The 21,445-nt window shown below is 37.6% G+C and overlaps 1 protein-coding gene across 1 annotated transcript in view; it reads left to right on the forward strand.

The window, feature by feature from the left end:
- Positions 1-21,445, forward strand: part of MCTP1 (multiple C2 and transmembrane domain containing 1) — a 270,331-nt gene that overhangs the window by 85,592 nt on the left and 163,294 nt on the right. Inside the window, exon 2 of the mRNA XM_062599028.1 lies at positions 13,531-13,645. Coding sequence (XP_062455012.1) covers positions 13,531-13,645 — 115 coding nt within the window. The remainder of the gene's footprint in view (positions 1-13,530; positions 13,646-21,445) is intronic.

Below are 21,445 nucleotides of genomic sequence, written 5' to 3' on the forward strand. Positions count from 1 at the left end.
GATATTGTACTCGTTGCATTACTTCTAGTAGTTGAAAGTAGACTGCCAAAATGTAAGCTATCTTCAGGTATTTCAGTAATATCTTATGTAACTGATCTTCCCCCGTGCCATGCGAGTGATGGTGTTTTGAGATTTCTTCCACATTTATTTCCTGTGATATGTATTATTTTAGTGCATCTTATATGATCCAAGTCTTTCGGGACCTGTAGTCACTGCCTGGTTCTCTAAGAGAATCTGATCTTTGGTCTGTTTTCCTTAGGGCTGTGGGGTTTTTGGACCTTTTTTGGTGGTTGTTGTTCCTGAAGCGAGTGCCAAAACCATACTAAACTTCACCGTTTTGAAGTCATAAACTGATCTAAGAAAGAGAGGTGGACTGTTCCGACTTTGTAGCCAGCTTGCGTACGAGACCAGGTGGTTGATATGAAGTAAATAACTGTGCCAAACTGTGTTTCCTTTTGTCAAAAGGTTCTACTGAGGAACAGCCTGGAACTTTTAATGGATTTTCATTAGGCCCGTGAGTGATGTATGTGTATATATATTTATATAAACACAGTTATTTTAGTGTTTCTTTCCCCCCTAAGGACTTCATAAGAGAAATGATTTGGGTCTTTGGCCACAGGCTGAGTGCTTTCTGGCCATCCATACCGTTTAAAACCAGTACTTCAAAGTCACATCACTGAATTTTTAAATTAAACTGACATATTCCACTGTAAACTGTGCCAATCCAAGAGGGTGTCCTAATGATCAAGTGGCCTCTACAAGAGTGGGGAGGCAGGAAGAGAATCTGCATTTCAGAACTGTTCTAATTTCTCATCTGCTGGGGAGGATTATGCTTGATGAAGGCAAACTAAAATTTAGAAAACAGATCCTTTATATTAGAAACAGTCTGGTCTGAGATACAGAGATGCTAAAGAAATAGAACTGACCACAAAGTGTAAAAGAAATGCAGGGGTTTTAAGGAGTGGTTCAAGTTGAATTAAAACGAGATTTTTTTTCTCTGGGTGAAAAATTAAAGAAATCCAGTTAAATGTCATAGTAAAGGTATGTAAAACTGGATAGACTTTAATGCCATGAAAATAATGATGCCTGTCAGCTATCAGTGGAATACTTGTACTTACTTGGTTAGAGCAGTGAATATTGAGACTCATTTAAATAAAATCTACACTGTTCTTTTATTTTTCACTTCATAATTCTCGTCTTGATTCCTTCTTTTTCAGCTTCTGGTGTTTCTGTGAGTGTAATGACCAAAAAGAAATTTCTCTGATGTTTACGTACAGAGATCAATATTAGATGCTGTCTGAATATTGTTTTTTAATTTCAGAATATTTTCAGAGATAGTATGAAGAGATAAAAAAAAGTATGTATTTTCTTTCATTTATATAAAACAAACATGTATTCATTTATTAAAACAAATATTTATTTCCCCACTTCAAGTATTCTTTAAAAAAAACCTGTGCGTGGCTGTTCTGAAGTTAAATGCTCCGCAGGTGAATCTTTCATATTTGGTTCATGCCACTATTTAATAAACAAGTAACCAAACCTTGCAGTGTGTGCTATCTTCTGCACTGGGGGAAGAGGAAGGAGGCAGTTTTCGGCATTTAAAGATGCGGAGGTAGTTGAGTCATTTCCTCCGAATATGTGTGGAAACCTACTCGCGTATCGAGACTTCATCTTACTTTCATTCCGAGTAGCACTCGGTTCGTAGCAGTAGTTGAGGGCTGTTTGCACAGAGCTGTTGCCACCAGCCAGGAGTGAGCGGTGTTGCTGAGCAGGTTGTCAGCTCCGAAGGGTAGTTTAGCTTTGCAAGTATCTTTGTGCAGCAAAAGATGTTTGATTCCCTCCTGTGACACTATTTGAGAGAGCTGAAAGCGGAAGGAACTTCTCGGTTTGCACGCGATAAGGTAGGAATTTGGTTTCTTTGTGAAGTGTATCGTGCTCTGATGTAACGTTAAATGCATTCTGCTTTAAAATGTTTCAAAATGTAGGTAGTTTAAAACTGTGGGTTTGTATGCTTTTGATGGAAGTTGCATGCCCTCAGTGGATAATACAGAATGAGGAAAAATAATTCTTCAGTTTAAAATGTACAGAAATCGAAGGTAATGGAGAGCAAGTAGCCCCAGTTGCTTCTGGGCACCCTCGTGTTGGCTCTAGTTTAGAATAAGGAGGCTTTCTGTCTCCAAAAGCCAGTACGGCTGTATCACCTTTGTCATTCTCATGCTGAGCTCTCTGGGTTAACAGAAACATCTGTTTACAAAATTGCTTACGGGCTTGATTGAAGATTGCCCTTCCCTCTTCCCCGTTACTCTCAAATACTCAAATTCTGTCTAGGGATTTATGGATTTTTAAATAATTTTATGGCTGTAACACTTTCATTCTTTAATAGTAACTGAAAATATCTAAGTATCTAGGCAATGCATGCTCAGTTAAATCTAGCTTTTACTGTCAGCTTTTACTGACATTGGAATCTTCTTTTAATATATTTTTGCCACTTGTAATTTATATTCTAGGGTTGTCCTCTAACATTTATCTTTTGAACTACAAGTGCAAAAAGCAGTAAGGAAGTTTCCTTTAGCATCAGTTTAGTCTTGTTTTATAGCAACTCTGTCACTGTATCTTAATTCAGTATAGTTCCAGTGCTGTGTTCCAGTAGCTGTATTTTACTAGGTTTATATTATAATCCTGTTATAAAACTGCTACTGAGTAACCTGAGTTACTTGTGTGTGTATTCTTTATTATTAGTAATAAGGATAAACTTATCGGAGATATTTTAGTATGATTTTCTGCTGTGAAAATGCAGACAGTGTATGTAGTCCACAGCGAGTGATGATGAGTCCTCAGGAGGGAGGGAGTGATGAATACAGCACAGGTTGGCTGCAGGTATTTATCTCCTTTTGAAATGGAGACAGCTCATCGTTCCTAGGTCCTACTTTGATATGGATGTGACGCCTGTCTCCAGTTCCTGACTGAGTTATCCTTCGTGTGCAGTGTTGGAGGGAGCTTGCGGTGTGATTCTGCACTCTTCAGGCCAGGGAGAGGATGTCTGTGCTTGACTATTGCGAGTTTCTTTGGAGGTAACAGAAACGCTAGCTGTCAGAAACCAGGTAGTGCTATACGTGCTTGAGACTTAGTCTTTGGTAAAAATAGAAAAAGCAAGTGCAGAGATGATTTTAATGCTTCAAGAAATGATGTTTTTAGGCTTTTAACATTCTTTTTGAATACAAAAGGAACCTGAGTGTAATCCCTTTAGAGACCAGTTTTGGTTTCCCTTTCGTACAGGCACTTGGTGCATCACATAGAGAGAAGGGCAAGTTCATGTGTGCTTGCAAAAATGTACTTAGCCTGTGCAACTTCCAGTAACCTCCTTAAAACTAAAATGGCACAGGAGTACTCTTTCTTTTATCGTCCTGGGAACTGAGTACTTTGCCCAGATGAAAATCAGATCAAATTTGTTTCATGATGCTTTCCATTTCTTCTACAGAAGCAGATTTTTTTTTTCACTTTTGAAAATGATTATACTATTGGGATTTTTCTAAGTGGGGTGAATTTAAAGACCTTTTTAAGATTCTGTGAAGTAATTTAAAAGCAAATTTATTCTTGGTGCAAATACATTAAGTTGACTAGAATTACACTGGAAATGAATTTGATTTAATGACCTTAGAGAATCTGTTACTTAATTGCTCCACTGGAGAAAAAAAAATGCTTATGCTGTCATATTGTCTCTTAGATTTATGGATCATATATGGTCTGCGCAGAAGATCTCATGACATATGGATATCCTACAGCTATAGTGTTTTCTCAAAAAGTAACACATGATCATGGAGTATATTTTGTATTAAGAGGTGTTTTTTAAATTTTATTTTTTCCTGCTGTTAACTTATTGGAACTGTGGCTAGTGTGTGTGGTGGTGGTGGTGGGGGTTAAGTAATTGATAATGTAAATATTTGCACAATACTTACTGACTAAATGATGTAAAAATTAGCTCTGACAACTTGGTGCTGTTTTTTATTTTTACTTAGGAACCATGGTATGTTAGATCTTTATCAAGGAAGCAACTTCATATTAATATAGCAATATGCAATATGTCTTTCTCTACCATTGAAAATAATGGATTGCTTTACAGGAAAATAAGACTGGAGTGTCTAGGGAGAAAGGGTTAAATTAGTGTATGGGAGCATCGCAATGTAAAGGCATGCCATAAAATGTGCTTATTTTGAAGTATTCAGTGTTTATGCATGTCTTAACCATCTGCTCTTGAGAGGGTAGAAAGCAAGCCTGTTCTGAATACCAGCGGCAGCAGTGCTTTACCAGCCTGACCAAAACTGGAAGGTACAACAGTGCTTTGAGAAGAGGTAGCTGAAGTCAGCAGACACTTTGTTTATTCTGTGTGTGCGCACGTACACACACACACACGCGTGCGTGCGCATGTATAAAATACATTTTATATAATGAATTGCAAGTGACCTGCTAAAAGTGAAAAATGAACTTGTGAAAAATAAACAGGGGTCATGAACAATTATTTTACATATTTACATTTACATTTTACAGCTTTATTTGAGGTTTTATTTTATATTTGAAATATGTTTTAAAGTGCAACTCTCTAATTCATCAGTCTTTTACATATTTAGTGTATTTTAAGATTTTATTTAGAGATGCTTATTTTGTAAGCAGTCGTGAGAGATTCTGGTAAATATAAGACAGGCCAGTAAACAAATCAACGTTCCTGTGGAAGATACTCTGTTGGTAACTTTTCTCATAAGGAAGATGAATAATCTGATGATAAAATTTGCCCTAGGAATACTACGCACCTTATTTAGTATACTAACTTAGTAGTTAATGAAGGGTAGTTTTATTCTTTCTAGCATCTCCAGAGCTAAGAGCAAATCTGCCTCCCTTGTGACTCTAGGTTTTTCTTATCAACAATTTTTGCCCAATTTCCCTCTAAAATAAAAGTGGAAAAAAGGGGCAGGATAAGGAATGGGATTAGAAGGAATGATCCTGCAAAAAATCCCAGTAGACTGTTGACCAAACTGCCGTGAATACTTCCTATTCTGTTCTAATGATCCTCCTTGAAAGGATTAACCCAGGTGGAAAAACCACTGCACATAGCTAGGTCAAATGAAGTGTATCAGTAACAGTGCAAAGAAAGCCCTTCCTCTGGGAGTCCACCGAAATTTGAGAGGCCCCTGATTATTTGGGACTATCCATGAGTTTTTTAGCAAGCTGTCTGCTTGTGGAAGAAGATCGGTTCTTCCTCTTGTTCCACACTGTTTGGCTATGTGCCAGTCCACTTGAACTGAAGAACTGCCTAATCAGCTTTGATGAATGAGGCAAAATTGGAGATACTTGCATCCATTGATGGTACACAGGAAGAAATAACTCCTAAGCGTAAGCCATTTCCTTCTCAATAGCTAGAGCTTGAGTCAAAGCACTTCATTTCTCCAAGTCCGTATCTTCTGCTCTCCTTAACACTTTGTAGCTAGCAGTCAGTTGATTTGCTTTTTCTTCCATTTTTATTTTATCGAATTCTGGAGTTGAGATTATGTTGCCCATTGGGGAACTCATTGTGAGCTTAACTGTCAGCAACACAAGATGCCTGTTGCGCTGTAGACGATTGCCTCTCTAACCAGCCTGATGTGAGCCACTGTCTGCAGGGTGGATCTGGGATGAACTAATAAGGAACAGCTACCTGTGAATGGTCTGATCAAATTTACGGTAGAGTGTGGAGGAGGAGTGTCTTTCTCTTCAGTTCTCCCTAGCCACTCTTCCACGCAGTGGTCGCTCTGTCTGGGCAGTGACTGTTCCAGTCTGGATGCAAGACCGAGAACTGTAATACTCCTATATGCTTTCAGGGAGGCTGAATAATATGGTGGTAATTAGTTATTTTAAAAAGATGGACAATGTTTAGATTATATCAGTAACATATACACTGAAATGTAGAAAATATTCACCTATCACCAATGCTGGTACTAGTCCTCCAGAGTTGCATATTCCACGGATCCCTTCTAGTGGTAACCTGTCACTTATGTCAATCAACTTCAGCAAAGCTGGCTATTTGCAGCTTGGTTTTGGCATTATTGTTAGGCTAGCATCAACTCAGTTGATGGGAATATTTATTCCAGTGGTACTAAGTGTACATTACTTCTGCTTCATTTCCCAATATTGTCCATTCGTAATTAGCCTGTGCAGTTAGAATGATGCTGGCTTTATTGGTGCTCACGAACTAATTTGCTTCTGGAAATTCTTTATATTACTGTAGTGATACCCTTTAATCAAAGATGCTAAAACAAACATATCTTCAGAGAACTGTGCTTATTTTTGTGATGATGACACTATTTGCATTAAGGAAATGACCAGAATTTTTTTAACAATATAAATTCACAGGACATTACAAACGGTTGTCTCCTGAAAAATGACAGTGTGTTATTTTTGCTGCTCTTATGCTTGGAAAAGTTTCTTAAAAGGAGAGTTGGTAAATAAATAAGGGTTCATATATGGGTTCATATATGTATTCTTATCACTGGTGTCCTTTGGGAGTAGTTAGTTCTCAACGCTTTTAAAAAGTTGGGGCTCCTTGGGCGTCATTATTACAAGACTAGATTTCCAAATTTATTAACGAATCAGAACTGTATCTTCTCATGAACTGAGAAGGGAAACATCTTTCAGAAGAGTTAAGTCTTGAACATAAGCTGCCCACTTAAGAAATTCAAGGCCTAAAACAGCTAATAACACAATTCTTCATCCGTCTCCAGATGAAGCTGTGGTAACAGCCCATTGCCTATAGCTGGAAGCAATTGGAAGATCTTCCATGACTGATCAAAGAGAGTCGCTGCGCTGCCTGATACTCGCCCTAAGAAATCGTTCACTCTGAGATTGTTGGCTGTCCACGCTTTTCAATATATGAAGTTCTCTTCGATTGTGTTTTGTTGAAAACCTGTCAGGACTAGAAAACAACTTTTATCGGCATGAATATGTGACTGTTTTGTCAAGCAGGCTGAGAAGAAGTGCTTGTTAGATGCATACAATACAAACTCAAAGAATGCAACCACTGGCACCTTGGAAAATTGATAAACAACCAGTGGGCAAGCTTCCAGGAGTCATCAAAGGTTAAGCATCTTTTCACTGCCTAGAAACGCAGGTATTTTAAGATACAGCTGAAGAAACAATTTCAACTTTTAAAAATTATTTTACTATTTTTATGATTATTGAAAAGAACCTATCATTGAAGATTGCTAGCAGAAAAGAAGCCATAATTCTTTTAAGGGAAAACATTCTGCATCTTTTATTGGCTTATCTGAAGAGCTTCATCTTTGCTTCACCAGTCTACTGACTGACTTTCTATTTGAAAACTGTCTGCATTTCATTTCATTTGCTCTGACCCTGATTAATAATTTATGGCAGTAGAGGTTTATTCTGGAGGCTGGAAGTTAGCCTGTCATTTTCTGATGCTTGCCAGAAAGGCACTAAGTAATGCTCACTGAAAAGGACTTTTCCATTTTATCTGGCATTTGGTAATGCCAGTCCCTAAGCAGATATGTACGCTGCAGAACACTTCTCTCTCTGGTGGATACTGCTGCTCATAAAGGATTCATTTTTACTTAGGAAATTAGCAAGAGTTTGGATTTTGTTGTCTTGAATAGATATTTCTTCCCCTTTAATATGTGATAAATTAGTACAAGATTCCAGTAGATTCTTAAGGAGTTTGATACTGTACAGTCTCAATTTTGACAAGCTTTTAGACACTTTTGAGAACTTCTGACCACATTACTTCCTCCCTTTTTTCATCTTATGCCAGCCAGTGATGGAGCTGAAATGTAAGCGGTTTGCTCATTCTTTGAAAGATCAGGTGTGCTTTTTTGTGTTAGGCATTGCCCAGGGAACAGTGGTGTTTACCACCAGAGAACTGGGCATGCTCCTGCTCTCCTGCCAAAAAGCCACCACTCCTTTTCCTTGTAAACTGTATCCCACTCCACAAGTGTGTTCCCTCCTGGGAACTGCGTGTGTTTATTAGGATGGGGTCAAAGAACAGTAGACCTACAATAGCACTTCTGTACCAGCAGGCTCTAATCATTGGGGCCTCTGTTAAGCTATTGACAGGTCTGAGCAGTAAATATATGCCTAGAAATTTGAAAAGCCTCATTCTGAAGAACTGAAATCTTTAGCATCGTGGCCTGTAATACCACACTTCAGTTTCAGTCACCCTTCCCAGTGTGGAGTTCTTCATTATGGATCATCAGTAACACGAATGCTAATTTTGAAGTTCTTGGCCATTAGAGCTCCCAACTCAGGAAAACATCCGTTAATTTTTTCCCTGTACTTAAACAGTTTAATCAGTTATGACAAGTGGAGGAGTATCTTAAAGTATCATTTAAGAATTCTGGCTTTGCAGTGTAGGAGAAAAGGTATGATTTTTTTTTTTTTTTTCCTTCCAGCTGTTCAACCTTAGTTTTATGCGTATTTCCAGTATGGAAGACTACTTTTTATCATGTTCAAAATTAGAAACAGTAAATTACTCCTTAATTGGCACCTTCCAGGCAGACTAAGGTTCTCAGCCTCCAAGATGCTTAGCTATCTAGTTGGAGAGATGATTGCAGAAAAAGTATATGCAGTCGTTATTTTGCATCTCATTCTGTTATAAGTGGTTATGCAGTGGGCGTCTCTGCTGAGGTTAGGAGGTTGCATGGACAGTATATTAGCTGTAAAGTTATAGTTTTAGTAAAAATTAACGTGCATGAATGGATCTCAACACACTTGAATATAAAAGTCTGGCTTTGAAAAGTAGATTTGGAATAGGTCTGTAAAAGAGAATAAAAGAGAATGCAGCTGTATGAAGGATGTGCTGAACTTTGTACTGGGATATCAGTACATCGGCAAGAGATGTCAACGGCAAGTTACTTTTTTAGGTCCGTGCTCCTAACATTTTACAATAAATTGGGCAAATGTTAAGACTCAAAAATGAGTGCCTCTTTGTGGAATCTACCTAAAGAAAATATAGATTATACATGGGAATAGACTAGCTGACCTCCCAAACTTATTAAGACCAAGCATGGTACAAGAAAACATATTTAAAGGAACAAAGACAGTGTTTTGTTTAGAGACTTCAGAAGTGTCTGTAATGAAGAATCTTAGTATTCCGTGTTTTTGAGTGTAGACTTGACCTGAATATGGCTTAGGATGAATTTAGTTTCCAGTTTTTGGAAGTGTTTTCTTCAGATCAAATCAGCGACATCCAATTTTAATTGCCGCTTGCAAATTCTTTGCTTCATTCAAGTAGAGTCCCTGATGAGTAATTATACTTCTGATACTGTATTTATATTCAGTGATTCTCTTTAGTATGGTTACTAGAATCCATGCAGCAAGGAAAGATACTTCTGGAAACATGTCAAAAAGAGTTGCCCCTGGTTTGTACCTTCACTACTGAAAAACAAGTTATTTTGTAAATCAAGATCAGTTACAAATGTCTTGAAAGAATTTCCTCAATTTATTTTTGCTGTTTTCAAGAAAAATCTGAAAGTTTTTTTTTTTTTTTTTTGAAAAGCCTGCCCACCTTTCTTTATATTTTTCCGTTGAAATATCTGCCAAGTCCTCATCCTCTGTTTGTTGCAAAGAATAAAACTGTCAGAAAAGATCTGTACTTATCTCAAGGTATTAGGGACTATATAGAATACAGTTCTGATATTTTCTTAGTCACTGAACTAAAATCAGAATTTTTGTGCTTTTGGTCACAGAAGAATAAAGCTTTTCTTGTGCTTTAGTACAAATAAGCTGAGATGACTATATGCAGTCAGGAAAAAATTCTTTTTCTGTGGACTTAGCTTTCAGATTTGCATGAATAAACACGTTAAACTTTATATGTGATAAAGGCAAGACAATTTTCGTAATATATTTAAAAACTTTTCCTCCCGTACTTTTGAAGCTTCTATTTATACCAGATTTTACCACCATGTTGTAATTTTTTTACTTGCATTAATTTTCTGAAATGGTAGTTCGCAATGTTAATTTTCACAGAAGTAACAACCTAAGAGTTTGAGGCAAAATACTTATATGAGTCAAAAGAGGAAAAATAGTTAGAAAACAGAGAAGACTTGTCAGTTCTTACTGAAATAAGAAAACAGACTTTCTTCAGTCCTTGAAAAGCTTAGTCTGAATCCCTGCGCCTATTTCTTGTGTGTAGGTGAACTTTTGTGACTGTAAGGGACCATGATGAACCTAGAAGATGGTTGCAGCAGCCACTTCTCATGGAGCAGAGTCCAGGTCAAGAGCTTCCAGTTCGTGATGCAGCAAGGGGGCATGATGACCTGTGTTGAGGGAGCAGGGGGGTAGGATGAAGTGTGCAAAAATAAGTTGTGATTGCTTTACTCAAGCATAAATTGACCACTCTGGAGGAAGGGGGCTTGGTGGTTGTTCTGTTTTATGCCTGTTTCACTACCTTAGTCTCAAAGTGAAACTACAGGGATGTGAAATTTTGTAATAGGCTTTGAACGAACGGATGGTGGCAAACTGAGATCTTTCCATCCCAATATGACCAATGTAGCCTGGCTGTATCTCTTCTGATTGCTTTGTCAGTACCGATAGTGGCTTGCTTTCCTTTGCTGCCGGGCTGGATTAGTACTTCAACTGAAACAAGCAATTGGAGGTGTACTTATGTATGCCAAAACTTTAAAAATGTTGATATGCTTACATCTTTTGCTATTATTTGTGCATCTATTTGAGTTTGCAGAAGGAAATCTAGCAAGCTGTCAAAAGTAAATGGTTTGATACTGAAAATAAGTAGTTTGCTTTTTTATTGCTTTCAGACAAAATCAGCAATTAGTACAGATGTTGCAATAAAAATATTCCACTTGTTCTGAAGGTATAAATGGTCAGTGTTGGTATTTGATTCTTGAAAGGTTTCTTTAATCTTTTTTTCTGTAACCTTTTCACAGAAAAGATAAGACGGACATTGTACACAGTTATAACTCCACAGTGAATGTCCTGGAGTTGTAAACTAGTCATATTCAGGACATTGACATATAAATGTGTACATATATGATGTGATGCTAAATTAAGTGATGTTTGTATTCCGCAGAAATGATCTTAAATTTGTACTTATTTGTACAGATATGCAAAGTCCGACTACAGTTCATCAATACCTTTTATCCGAATCAAAATCTTGATAACTGCAATTGAAGCTTTACATACTAGTTAAAAACAGTCATATCATATGTGTGGGAAAAATCTGCTATGTGACAAACTCCAACAGTAGCAAGTCCCATCTGAAGCACAAGTGGTTAATCAGAAAGCCAGTTGATAGCCTGTATAACATGCTGTTAATAATCTCTGCACATTTCCAATAATATTTAGAATCCTCTTTTATGTTTGTATTGAAATGCACTCACTTCTTACAGCTGGTTATTTACCTGTGGAGTAAAGAAATTAGGTTGAATGAGCTAAAAAGAGGTTTAGTTCTTCTTACTTCAGAAGTTCCTCAGCTTTTGCTGTCTTGCCATCAACCAGAACACTAGCATATGTCAAAGTGTTTTTTAGGACTTGATCATCATAACTCTAACTTTTATTTTTGTTTCACAGTGTGTTTTTAATGAACTATAAAAATGATGTGTGGGAATGGTGGTGATTTTAGTAATCCCATCAGTTGCAGAATGGCCTCATTTTTCTTCCTGACTGAGTTGAAACTGTGCTCTGACCAGTGAATACTTGGCACAGTAGGAGTACTGGATTTACTGTAAAATTGCACAGCTGTTTGGCTTTGTTGTTGGTGCAGCTACTGCTGTGGGAAGGAATCGGGGAGGAGATCAGAAATGTGGGCTGAGAGCACTTTTTTTTCTTTTTTTTTCTTTTATATTTGCAAGCTCATATAGAAGGACAAGAAAGAGGAAGGAAAGAGGAAATCTCAGTGCTCATTATTTACTCCCAAACCCAAGTTTCTTCTTGCATAATGCCCTGATGAGTTGTTCCTGGCCCTCGGGTGAGGCTGTGGCTCAGGGCAGCGTGGTCTTGTACATGCTCTGGCTGTGCAAGAGCATGAGGACTGGCAGGAGCAGGGAGGAATTTCAGTTTTGCTTATTGTCAGCCTTGTATCTCTTTGAGGTCAGTACATTAGAGAGGGGGAAAAAGAAAGAAAAAGAAAAAGCAAGACGATGAGTGAGGAGATGTTTACTTAGAAAAAGGCTGTGGGTGACTTCTGTGGGAGTCTCCTGAGGTCTCACGATAATTTCAGACTTGCTTTAACAGTTAAACTTTAAAAGGACCAAGGCACCGCAAAACTGTAAGATAAATACTGAGAGATTTCCTTACTACCCTCTGCCTCCCTCCCCTGCAAAAAAAGAAGATATCAAAGCTAACCAAATTATTCTCAAGTGCAGTGGTTGTAAGGAAGTTTGTTTCTGTGGAACTGATGAGCATGTCAGTGTGTGGTTTGCCCAGCAGTGTGTGTGTTGCAACAGAAGGTAGTATGTTAGGCTCAGGGTCATGACTCTGACATACAAGGCTAAAGCATGTGTTAAATTTGCTTTATTTTGTGATTTTTGTTAATATTTTAGATTTATTATTACCCTTAAGGTGGGAGGAGGAGAGAGTTAGGAAGAGAAATACAAGAAAAATGTCTTCTTGGAGTAGTGTAGGACCTGTGTTCTTCTCTGAGATGTCTCTATCACTGCTTCCCTCCCTGCTTTGTAGAGGACTTAATAAATTATTGATAGTATTAGTCTTAAAAATTTATATCTTAGCATGAAACAGTGTGGTGATGGCATGTGTGTAATATATGAAGCTTCTGTGATACTGTGAATGTATAATAGACATAGCCATTCTAGTTTTAAATATGATGTTTCAGGCAAGAAGTGTATTCAGAAGGCATTTATAAAGGAATGTATTAAGACCTGTTTTCCAAAAGTATACCAGGAAATTATTTTCTCTCTGCTGTCATGTGGAACTGAAGCCTGGCTACATGCAGTCCAGAAGCTTCCTTTGGTTCTGGCTTTTTATTTATTTTTTCAAGTTACAGCTTATACAAATAACTGCTTTTGGAGTCTTGTCTTTGCCCTGGCAAACAGGAACCATTTCCTCAAGCTAAGAAGGCACAGATTACAAATGAAGAGCTACAACTGAATTTAATGATGTGCCCCCCCCCCCTTTCTCCCCTAACTCTCTAGCAAAACACACATTTTACAAAGTAATCTAGTAGCTGGAAAAATCACAATGCATTTATGGATAGCCAGAAGAGAGATGTTTATTCAGTGCCTAGATTATTACCATTACATAGAGGGTTTGAGAGTACAGGTAGTTACCACTCCAAGTAGGAGTGTAAGCTCTAGGTAGGTTTTGCCTTCCTGGTTCCACTCCAGCAGACCAGGAGCGTATGGCTGCGATATGTGAATTAGTGGGTTCGATGCTCGGGGTGGTTGTGCTGAGGACAGGCTTGTGTTCCTGAAGGCTGTGTCTTAAATTCCACAAAATGCAAATACCGGAGGAAGAAATATACCTTACCTGAAACTTTCAGGAACATCAGTAACTGGATTTTTTTTTTCCTTTCTCTAGAGAACAAATTCAGTTGGAACTAGTAATGCAGATTTTCCCTCTGCGGATCCCGGTATGTACCAGTTGGACATTACTTTAAGAAGAGGACAGAATTTAGCAGCACGGGATCGTGGAGGTACGTGTGTGCTGGTAAACATTGCCTCAGTATTTCTCAAGTCGTCTGTTCGTTGATTAATATTCTCATATAAACTTGAATTTTGAGAGAGAAAGATTTGAATTTCAAGTGTGTTAGCTAAACTCTGCTTAAAATTATGTAAAGGTTCTCTCAGAAGCACTGAGTAAAAGGAACTAAAGCTATATAAACCCACACAGGAGTGTTAATGAGATTTTAGTTAATAATGGTTTATTCCAACTGTTTGCTAATTTTGCTATCTTTTAGGACTATTGCATTGTAAAAAAGGTGCGATAGTCTAACTGAACAGATTTTTGCTGCCTTGCTTGCTAGCTACTTTTGTTACTTGACTGTTTAACTGGTAAATAATGGAGATGTGTTTAAAAAACAACCAACAAAATATATGATGAATTCAGTCATTACCTGTTGGTCAGTCTGCTGATCAGATTGATATTTTATAATTTGCGCTGAAATACATGCTGCACACTGTAGTTTAGACACAAAGGATTCCTAAAAAGGTGTTTTGACCCACAGGAAAACGGTTGGCAGTCCTTAGTGATTCTGGATGTGCAACTGCAGTTTATATTTAAAAGTAGATCAGTCAGTAATCCATTTCCTGAACTGCAAGCTGAGTGTGATAAATCTGACTTACAGTTTATTTTGGATTTGCTATAATATATTCCTTGTGAGAGAGAGCGCCATAGTAGAATTTTAACTGTAAAAATAGTATTGTACAGAACTTTCAATACTAACTTGGTGGAGTTACTTGGCCAAGTTCAGATCTCAAATACAGCAGTAAAAAACCTGGAGCACATGTTTACATTAGTGGGAAATTACTCCATATTTATGCCCTTGAAACTGAAATTTTAATATATTCACAGTTGCAAGAATAATTATTATGTTCTTGCTCTGGCTGGATTGATATCCTAGCAAACTTTGCCTGACATTAATTAAAAATACATACCCAGATGTTTTTGCTTCATGATCTAGAGGCACATCCATGAAACTTGCTTGGTTTCTGAATGACAGGTGTTGTAATTCATTTATATTCATCATTCATGATATTTAAAAGTGAATAAAAATGCGATCATAAATGTGATGATTCATATGTGAGGTAAAACAGCCTAGGCCTAGAATCAACACAGGATAAGAAATCTGTTGCTTGAGGGGGAATCCGAGGTTCCAAATGAAACACTAGGTGTACTATGTAAGATGTTAAGCATTTTAAGGTCAATTCAAAGGCCTACCAGTCAAGCAGCAAGGAAATCTCTTCGAACTACCTGTGAGGAAACATCACGAGAAGGGAGTTTTTTCAGTGTCTGTTAGTCCTGGAGCCTAGACGCTAGAGTTGGATTGCGTACTTGTCCTTCTGTTTAGGAGCCTGTAATTCTCTTTGGGTGGTAGGACCCCTACAAGCTTATTTCCAAAGACTGAGCAAGTACTGGTTTTGCTTTTGAAACTGCCCCCTTTCTGAATCTTTTCCTGCTCCTGAAAAAGCTCAGCCCTCTGTCTCAGCAATCAAAAGGATGTTTTAACAAGTTGCTCTAAGTTTGTCTGTCAGGAAGGAGAATGTGCATTGCCATTTTTCCAAAATTATCCCTAGATAGGAAAGTACAGAAGATGCTTTAGGCCGGGTGGGGTGCTGCAGACATGCTCCCTCCTGCTCCCAAGCGATCAGGCTGCAGAAACTCGGAGTTGAGACTGTGCTCCCAGGACCTTGCTTCCAGAAACAGTACTTTGTATGGAGGACCCAAGCTAGGACCCATCCACTTGTGACTGAATGGCGTGGCTGTCCTGCGCTGTGTCCCTGCTCGTTTTCCCTTTTGCTCATAGCTGCTTGGAGTGAGAAATTCTGAGTGTTCGCAGACCTGGGGTCTGGGGAGCTTCGCGGCCAGTAGGCTGGCGCTTAACGGGTTGAGATAGCTGCTGAATAGTAAGTGTGAGAGGAAGATGGTTGATTTCGGAAGTCATTTTTGTCTAAATCCTCTCTCGCGCTCTGCTCCAAATCCTTGGCGTCTAGGAGGATGTTGAGAGAGGTGATATGTATGCATGACCTGTTCTGTTTTTTCTGTAGGCACCTGCTTTAAGAGCCAGTACCGGTGTTTCTGTGCCACTAGCTCCAGCTGCAGCAGGGTTCCTATTAGGCGTCACAAGTCAGAAAGTAGTTATGGGACAGTCCACAGGAAGCTTCTTTAGGAATCCAAATGTTAAATGGAGCTTGTAAGACTATAAGTTAGATATTAAAAACTAACTGTTGAGTGTTTTGCCACAGAACTGTCTCAGGGAAGTCTTGTACTGTAAGACAACAACATAACAACCCTTTCCTCCTGATCTTTTTCCAGATCCCCTACTTAAAGCCTGAGACTTGACATTTCTCAGTACCGTGAATTTCACTCTAAAGGAATACTTGAGCTGTATGTGGTGGAAGAGAATTCGGTTTTAATTTTGGCTTTCTGTTCTTGTGTGTTTTAACTAAATTCCACATATCTTCTCAAAAACCTGCTACTGAACATATTGCAGTATTGGAATTCAAACTTGAATGCTTATATTTTGAATGTTCTGCAAACTTGTTTTCCCCAAATTCATCCCCCAAAAAAGAGACCGTAGCATGCTTAAAAGGAAAGGAGAAACATTGCAGCTGTATTTATGTTGCTAGCAGGGCCTGCATTAATCATGACTGTTAGTTGATAAATAGTGGTGTTGATAATCCTAACAAAAGAGGAACAGAACATCCTTTCTTCATGAGAGGACCGACATCTTGCATTTGCATTCTCAAATCCTGGAAATTTAAAAGCTGCCATTGTCACAGGCAATATTTGTGCTCCCGTTTGTGCATTATGACAGAAGGAAATACAATTATTTATTTTAACCTTATCTTTACAAGAAATTCTATCTTAAAGTTGATCCAGCTTTCTATCCAAGTACCATTGTGCTGTGATGCGCTAGCTGCAGCTCAGCTCTGCGGTAAGACAGTTTACGTGTTTACTTCTGGCAAAATACTGTCGTGACCTTAAATGGGTTTATAACATCTGCTTAGTTTTGCCCTTCCTAAAGGAAGCCATATGCTTAGGTTTGAAGATACATTTTCCAAGCCTTTGTATGTAAAACAGATAGCCAGAAGCTAAGTTATTCTTGAAAGGTCTTTTAGATCAGTATTGTTATGCCACTGAATGAGAATATTCATCAAAATAACTCTTTAGTTACATATGTTTTTTAATAGTTATATATATTTTTCAATATTGTAAGTGTTGAATTTGAACAGTATTTAATACAAAGGAGATCAAAAATGATTAGGTTTTAGATGGCAATTGTGTTGATATTTAGAACTGAAATAATATGCAAGATTCCGTAACTGATGAAAACATTTATAAGGCAGACTCTGTAAGAATGTTAAACCAATGTGTTTCAAAGGGATTATATTAAGTTTTATTTGAATCAGAAACATACTTAATAATGCATATTTTTAAGAACTCCAGGGAGTGTAAATGCCTGGAAGAAATAATTTTTTAAAAGCTATGTTTCTTAATTATGGAGATACTGAGGATAAGATGCTGAAACCAGAAATAACAGGTTGACATTCTTATTATGGTAAAATTCACGTAGCTGTTTGGACATAGTGCATGCGGCATTTGTACTGTATAAAAATATTTACAGGATGTTTTATTTAAAAGATGTTAGGAATAAACCCAGCAAAAGTCCTTTACTATTAGGAACCATGTAATAATGTTATCGTACACTAGAACTATAGTAAAAAAACTCATTAAATGTTGAAAGCCAAGCACTAAAATTCAAAGAATTCATGGAGGACACCAGGATGTGAGAGTGGTGGTGACCTAATATGCACACAGGAAGGTTTTTTAAATCAGTTTGCTTGGGAGTATCAACTCTTCTTCAAACTATGGAAATTTTAAGAAGTTAGCTTATTTTCACTCAAAATACTGTATTCTGGCATCTGTTAGGATGACGTTTGCCTGCTGTAATAATTTCTGCCTGATTTCCTACGGTCATATTCATGTCAGCGTTCATAATAAATTGAAGTTTTGCTAATAGGAGAGGTTATTGATGCTACTGTAAATATTCCCTGTTTGATTGTTGTGTATCGTCAATATTATTAATTGCTTATTACATAGAGTTTGGTGAATAACAATTGCCACATAAATAAGCTAAAGGCCAAAAGATGGCAGTGATTGGAAAATAACCCTTCTGGCTAAGAACAATAAAAATCTGTTATTAAGGCCTGGCAAAACCAGATGACTCAAAACACTGCATTCCTGAGACTGCCTCTATTTTGTGTCAGATTTTGTAGCCATAAAATTTCAGAGCTAGTCTGTCTAAAAATAAATGATTTCAGTAACAACTGTGCTCAGAGTTTGATTTCAACCCAGGAAAACCAAACCAATGTTGTTCTCTGTAATATGATCCTCAAGTTTCAACTGGACTGCACAGAACCTCAAACTTAGGGCTGCTGTATTTCTTCTGAGATGATCTAAAACTCTTCCTAAGCTTGTATTTTTATTTATTTGTTGTCAGGTCCCAATTAGGGCCTCATGGACCCTTATAGAGAGGACAGTCCTTTCCATGCTGCATTTATAATCTAAGCATATAGAAATAGTCAAAAAACAGATACAGACAGTTGAAGTACAAAACTTTACTTTGTTTCACCTGGAGAGCCTCACTTTTCACAGAAGTAGCACAATCCGGAGACTTTGATGTGAGATATAACCCTGAGATTGGCAAGAAAGGAAGGACTGAGTTGAGTGGTGGCAATCCAGTGTAGATGAGCCCAAATTTGTGCCAGAGGCCTTTCCCCTCTGGTCTTGTAGGGGCACCACAAGATGCTTGTAGAATATAATGTGGAGGGGCTTCCTATTGCACTACCATTATTTCTATGTGTTAGGATTTATTGAGGTAGGAGTAACAGTTAACCAATACAGCTAATTCAAAGCATGCATGACATAGGTTTCTATCTGTATTCGAGTTCTTCCTTGTCAATTCTCATGGAACTTTTTCCTTGCAAGCTAGAAAATTGTAACTGTGGTTCCATTTTTGTTTTGGAAAGAATAAAAATAATTTAAATGTGCTCTGTTTGCCTGACAAAAGATTCCAATAATAACACTAGAGAGCTTTCTTTTTGCTCTAGCTTTTTAATCTTCATGTGTGTTCATTTTCTCTCTCTCTTTTTTTTTTTTTAACCATCAATTAGAAATTGCTGTGTCTGATTTAAGTGAGTAAAAGGTATTCCGTCCTTTTCTCTTCCATGGTGAATGCACCACAGAATTCATTATTCGGTAACTGCATTTATTCAATAATGAATCTCAAACAATTTCCCATCCTTCGGTTTCATTGCCATGTTACTTGTCCTTCAAGTGTTGTAGGAACTTGTTTGATATTCACTTCAATTTCACAACACTATGTTGTGCAGTTAAATGGACTTTTTTCTAGATAAGTGGAATGCGATGCTAACATTGTAGACTGCAGAATTTTTGTTGGTGATGTTTGTAGAGGCTAAACTTTCATTCCTTTTTAATAGCTTCTGCTTTTAAAGAACATATGAATAAGCATGAGAGGAGAAGAAACATGTATGTTCCTGAATACATCTCTAGATCATCTTATAGATATTGATGTGAACTGGGGGTACCTTTCCAAGTTGTAAACATTTCCACGAAGATTTAAGTTGTCTGACTCCACTAGTAAAAAAGGAATGGAGATAAAGCAAGAATACTTTCATGGTACTGAAAAAGGAGGTGGGAAGTTTCGTAGGCTTTCAAGTCAACTGCAGCCTGTAATGCATAAGCATATAATGTGTAATTAGAATGCTGTGGTTTACAAATTTTGAACTGGCAAAAAGCCTATACTTCTGTTCATCACGGTGGCTATGGGGTAGCTGCTGCATGACAACTGTACTGGGTTTTTATTTTCTGTAATATGCTGCCCCTCCTACCCAGTCCCCATCCTTGCTATGGAAAATGTGGAAATCTGTGTCAGGTGTTGGGTGATGCCCCTGAGTGGACCATCACAGTGGGAATTGATGCTGAGATTAAAAAGACAGGTCAGATTTTCTATTAGCTAGAGGGAATTGTATAGCATGTCAGTGGTCCCCTCTGTTCCAGTAGCACCGCTGTTTGGTTTTACTAGTAGTGTAGCCTAAGCTGACTTACCACTGCTACCAACAGCTTGGCTTGGGACTTCTGCATCATCCTCTGATTCAGACAAAAGGATCTCGTCTGTTAGCTTGAAGTCCTTAGAAGGGCTGTTACACCTCTCTGTCTTACAACTTCAGGAATACAAAGCCACACATAACACTATTACTGTATCTGTTCTTTTTAGATGAGTATATGCAAGTAAGAAAATAAATTAAAATACTGTTCTAAGAATTTAATGTAGTTGCTAGCTAAAGGCCTGTTTTGTATGCTCAGTTTCTGTGGATGTTTCCTGGCAGTGTAGGGTCTCCTTCACATGACTTCGGTGGGAATGCATATGCAGCGAATATCAAGTTCAAATGAAGTGTTAAATGCGTATTGTACTTTTTTAATCTTGTAAGACCTGCAGATTCATTGTAGGCTAGAAAGTGCAGAGGCGCAGCAGACAGTGGGAATAATCTAGTTTAAAAAAGGCCCTCATAAAAAGTTAATGCTTAAAAGAAAAGTTATTTAATATTGGAACAGTCAGGAAAATTAATCTAAATTCACTTTTAAGTGAATTACTTAAATGGCATTACTTCTCTTTGTATCAGCCATCTGGTTCAGATCACTGTGACCTTTATGCTGGGTCTTAATTAAGGATATTAATTCTATATCAGGTGTCTACAAAGAAGTTTAGTTTGATTCAGATAATCTACTCTGAATTCATATTGCTGGCTAATTTGAAATACATTTTTTTTTTTAATAGCTACTTCAAGATGAGATGCAGGACTGATACTAGTTGTTCCATCTGAAACATTTAATCTACTTAGAAGCTTTTGCTACATTTGGAAAAAGAAATTTTTTAAAAAAGCATTTGCTTCTCTTCCTGAGGTAATCTCTTACTGCAATGACATTCCCAAAATAAGATGCCACATGTTTTTTTTGGCATGGGAGAGGGGCTGTACCTCTTTTCTTTCTTTTCTTTTAATTAACTAGGATTGGGAATGTTGGATATTCAACAGGAACTTCTTGATGAAAGGCAGGTGAGAATAGAGCATGAGGGGTAATTGACACAATAGACAACGAGTTCAGAGGACCGGGCATCCGTGGGACAGTTCTCTGAAATGGGGCAGATCGAATTTTGGGTTCACTGCCAGTAAACGTATGACAATAATGGCTACTTAGTATGCTTAAGCCACAGCAGTCAAATACTATACCTTTTTTATGTTACTGTTTCACAAACATAATAATTATTAAATTATTAAATTACTGAGTGTTTATTAAACAAAGCCGCGTATTGTGGGCTACATTGAAACACGGTGCTTAAGCTACATTAATTTAGAGTGGAAGTGAGTCTTTAAAAGAAAACTGAACAGATGTGATTGCTACAGCCAACTTTTTTAAAAATTGGCACCAAATAATTAAAATTTTAATTATTCCTGTTGTTTTTTGAGGAAAGGAACTCTGCATTCTGTAGTATCCATGTGGATGGGCACTGTGAATTTGTAATTGATGTCTTCATTTTTAGGCTATTAGGTAGTCCAGAAGTGCTCTGCATCATTTGAAATAATAAGTATCCCTTGTAGGAGACTTGAGTGGATAATGCTACCTTTCTTTTTAGCTGCGAGGCTCTTGTATTAGAACTTGGAAATATAAGTTATGTGAAATATTATTGAACAGA

The sequence above is a fragment of the Rhea pennata genome, chromosome Z (assembly GCF_028389875.1).
Source record: "Rhea pennata isolate bPtePen1 chromosome Z, bPtePen1.pri, whole genome shotgun sequence".
NCBI lineage: Eukaryota > Metazoa > Chordata > Aves > Rheiformes > Rheidae > Rhea > Rhea pennata.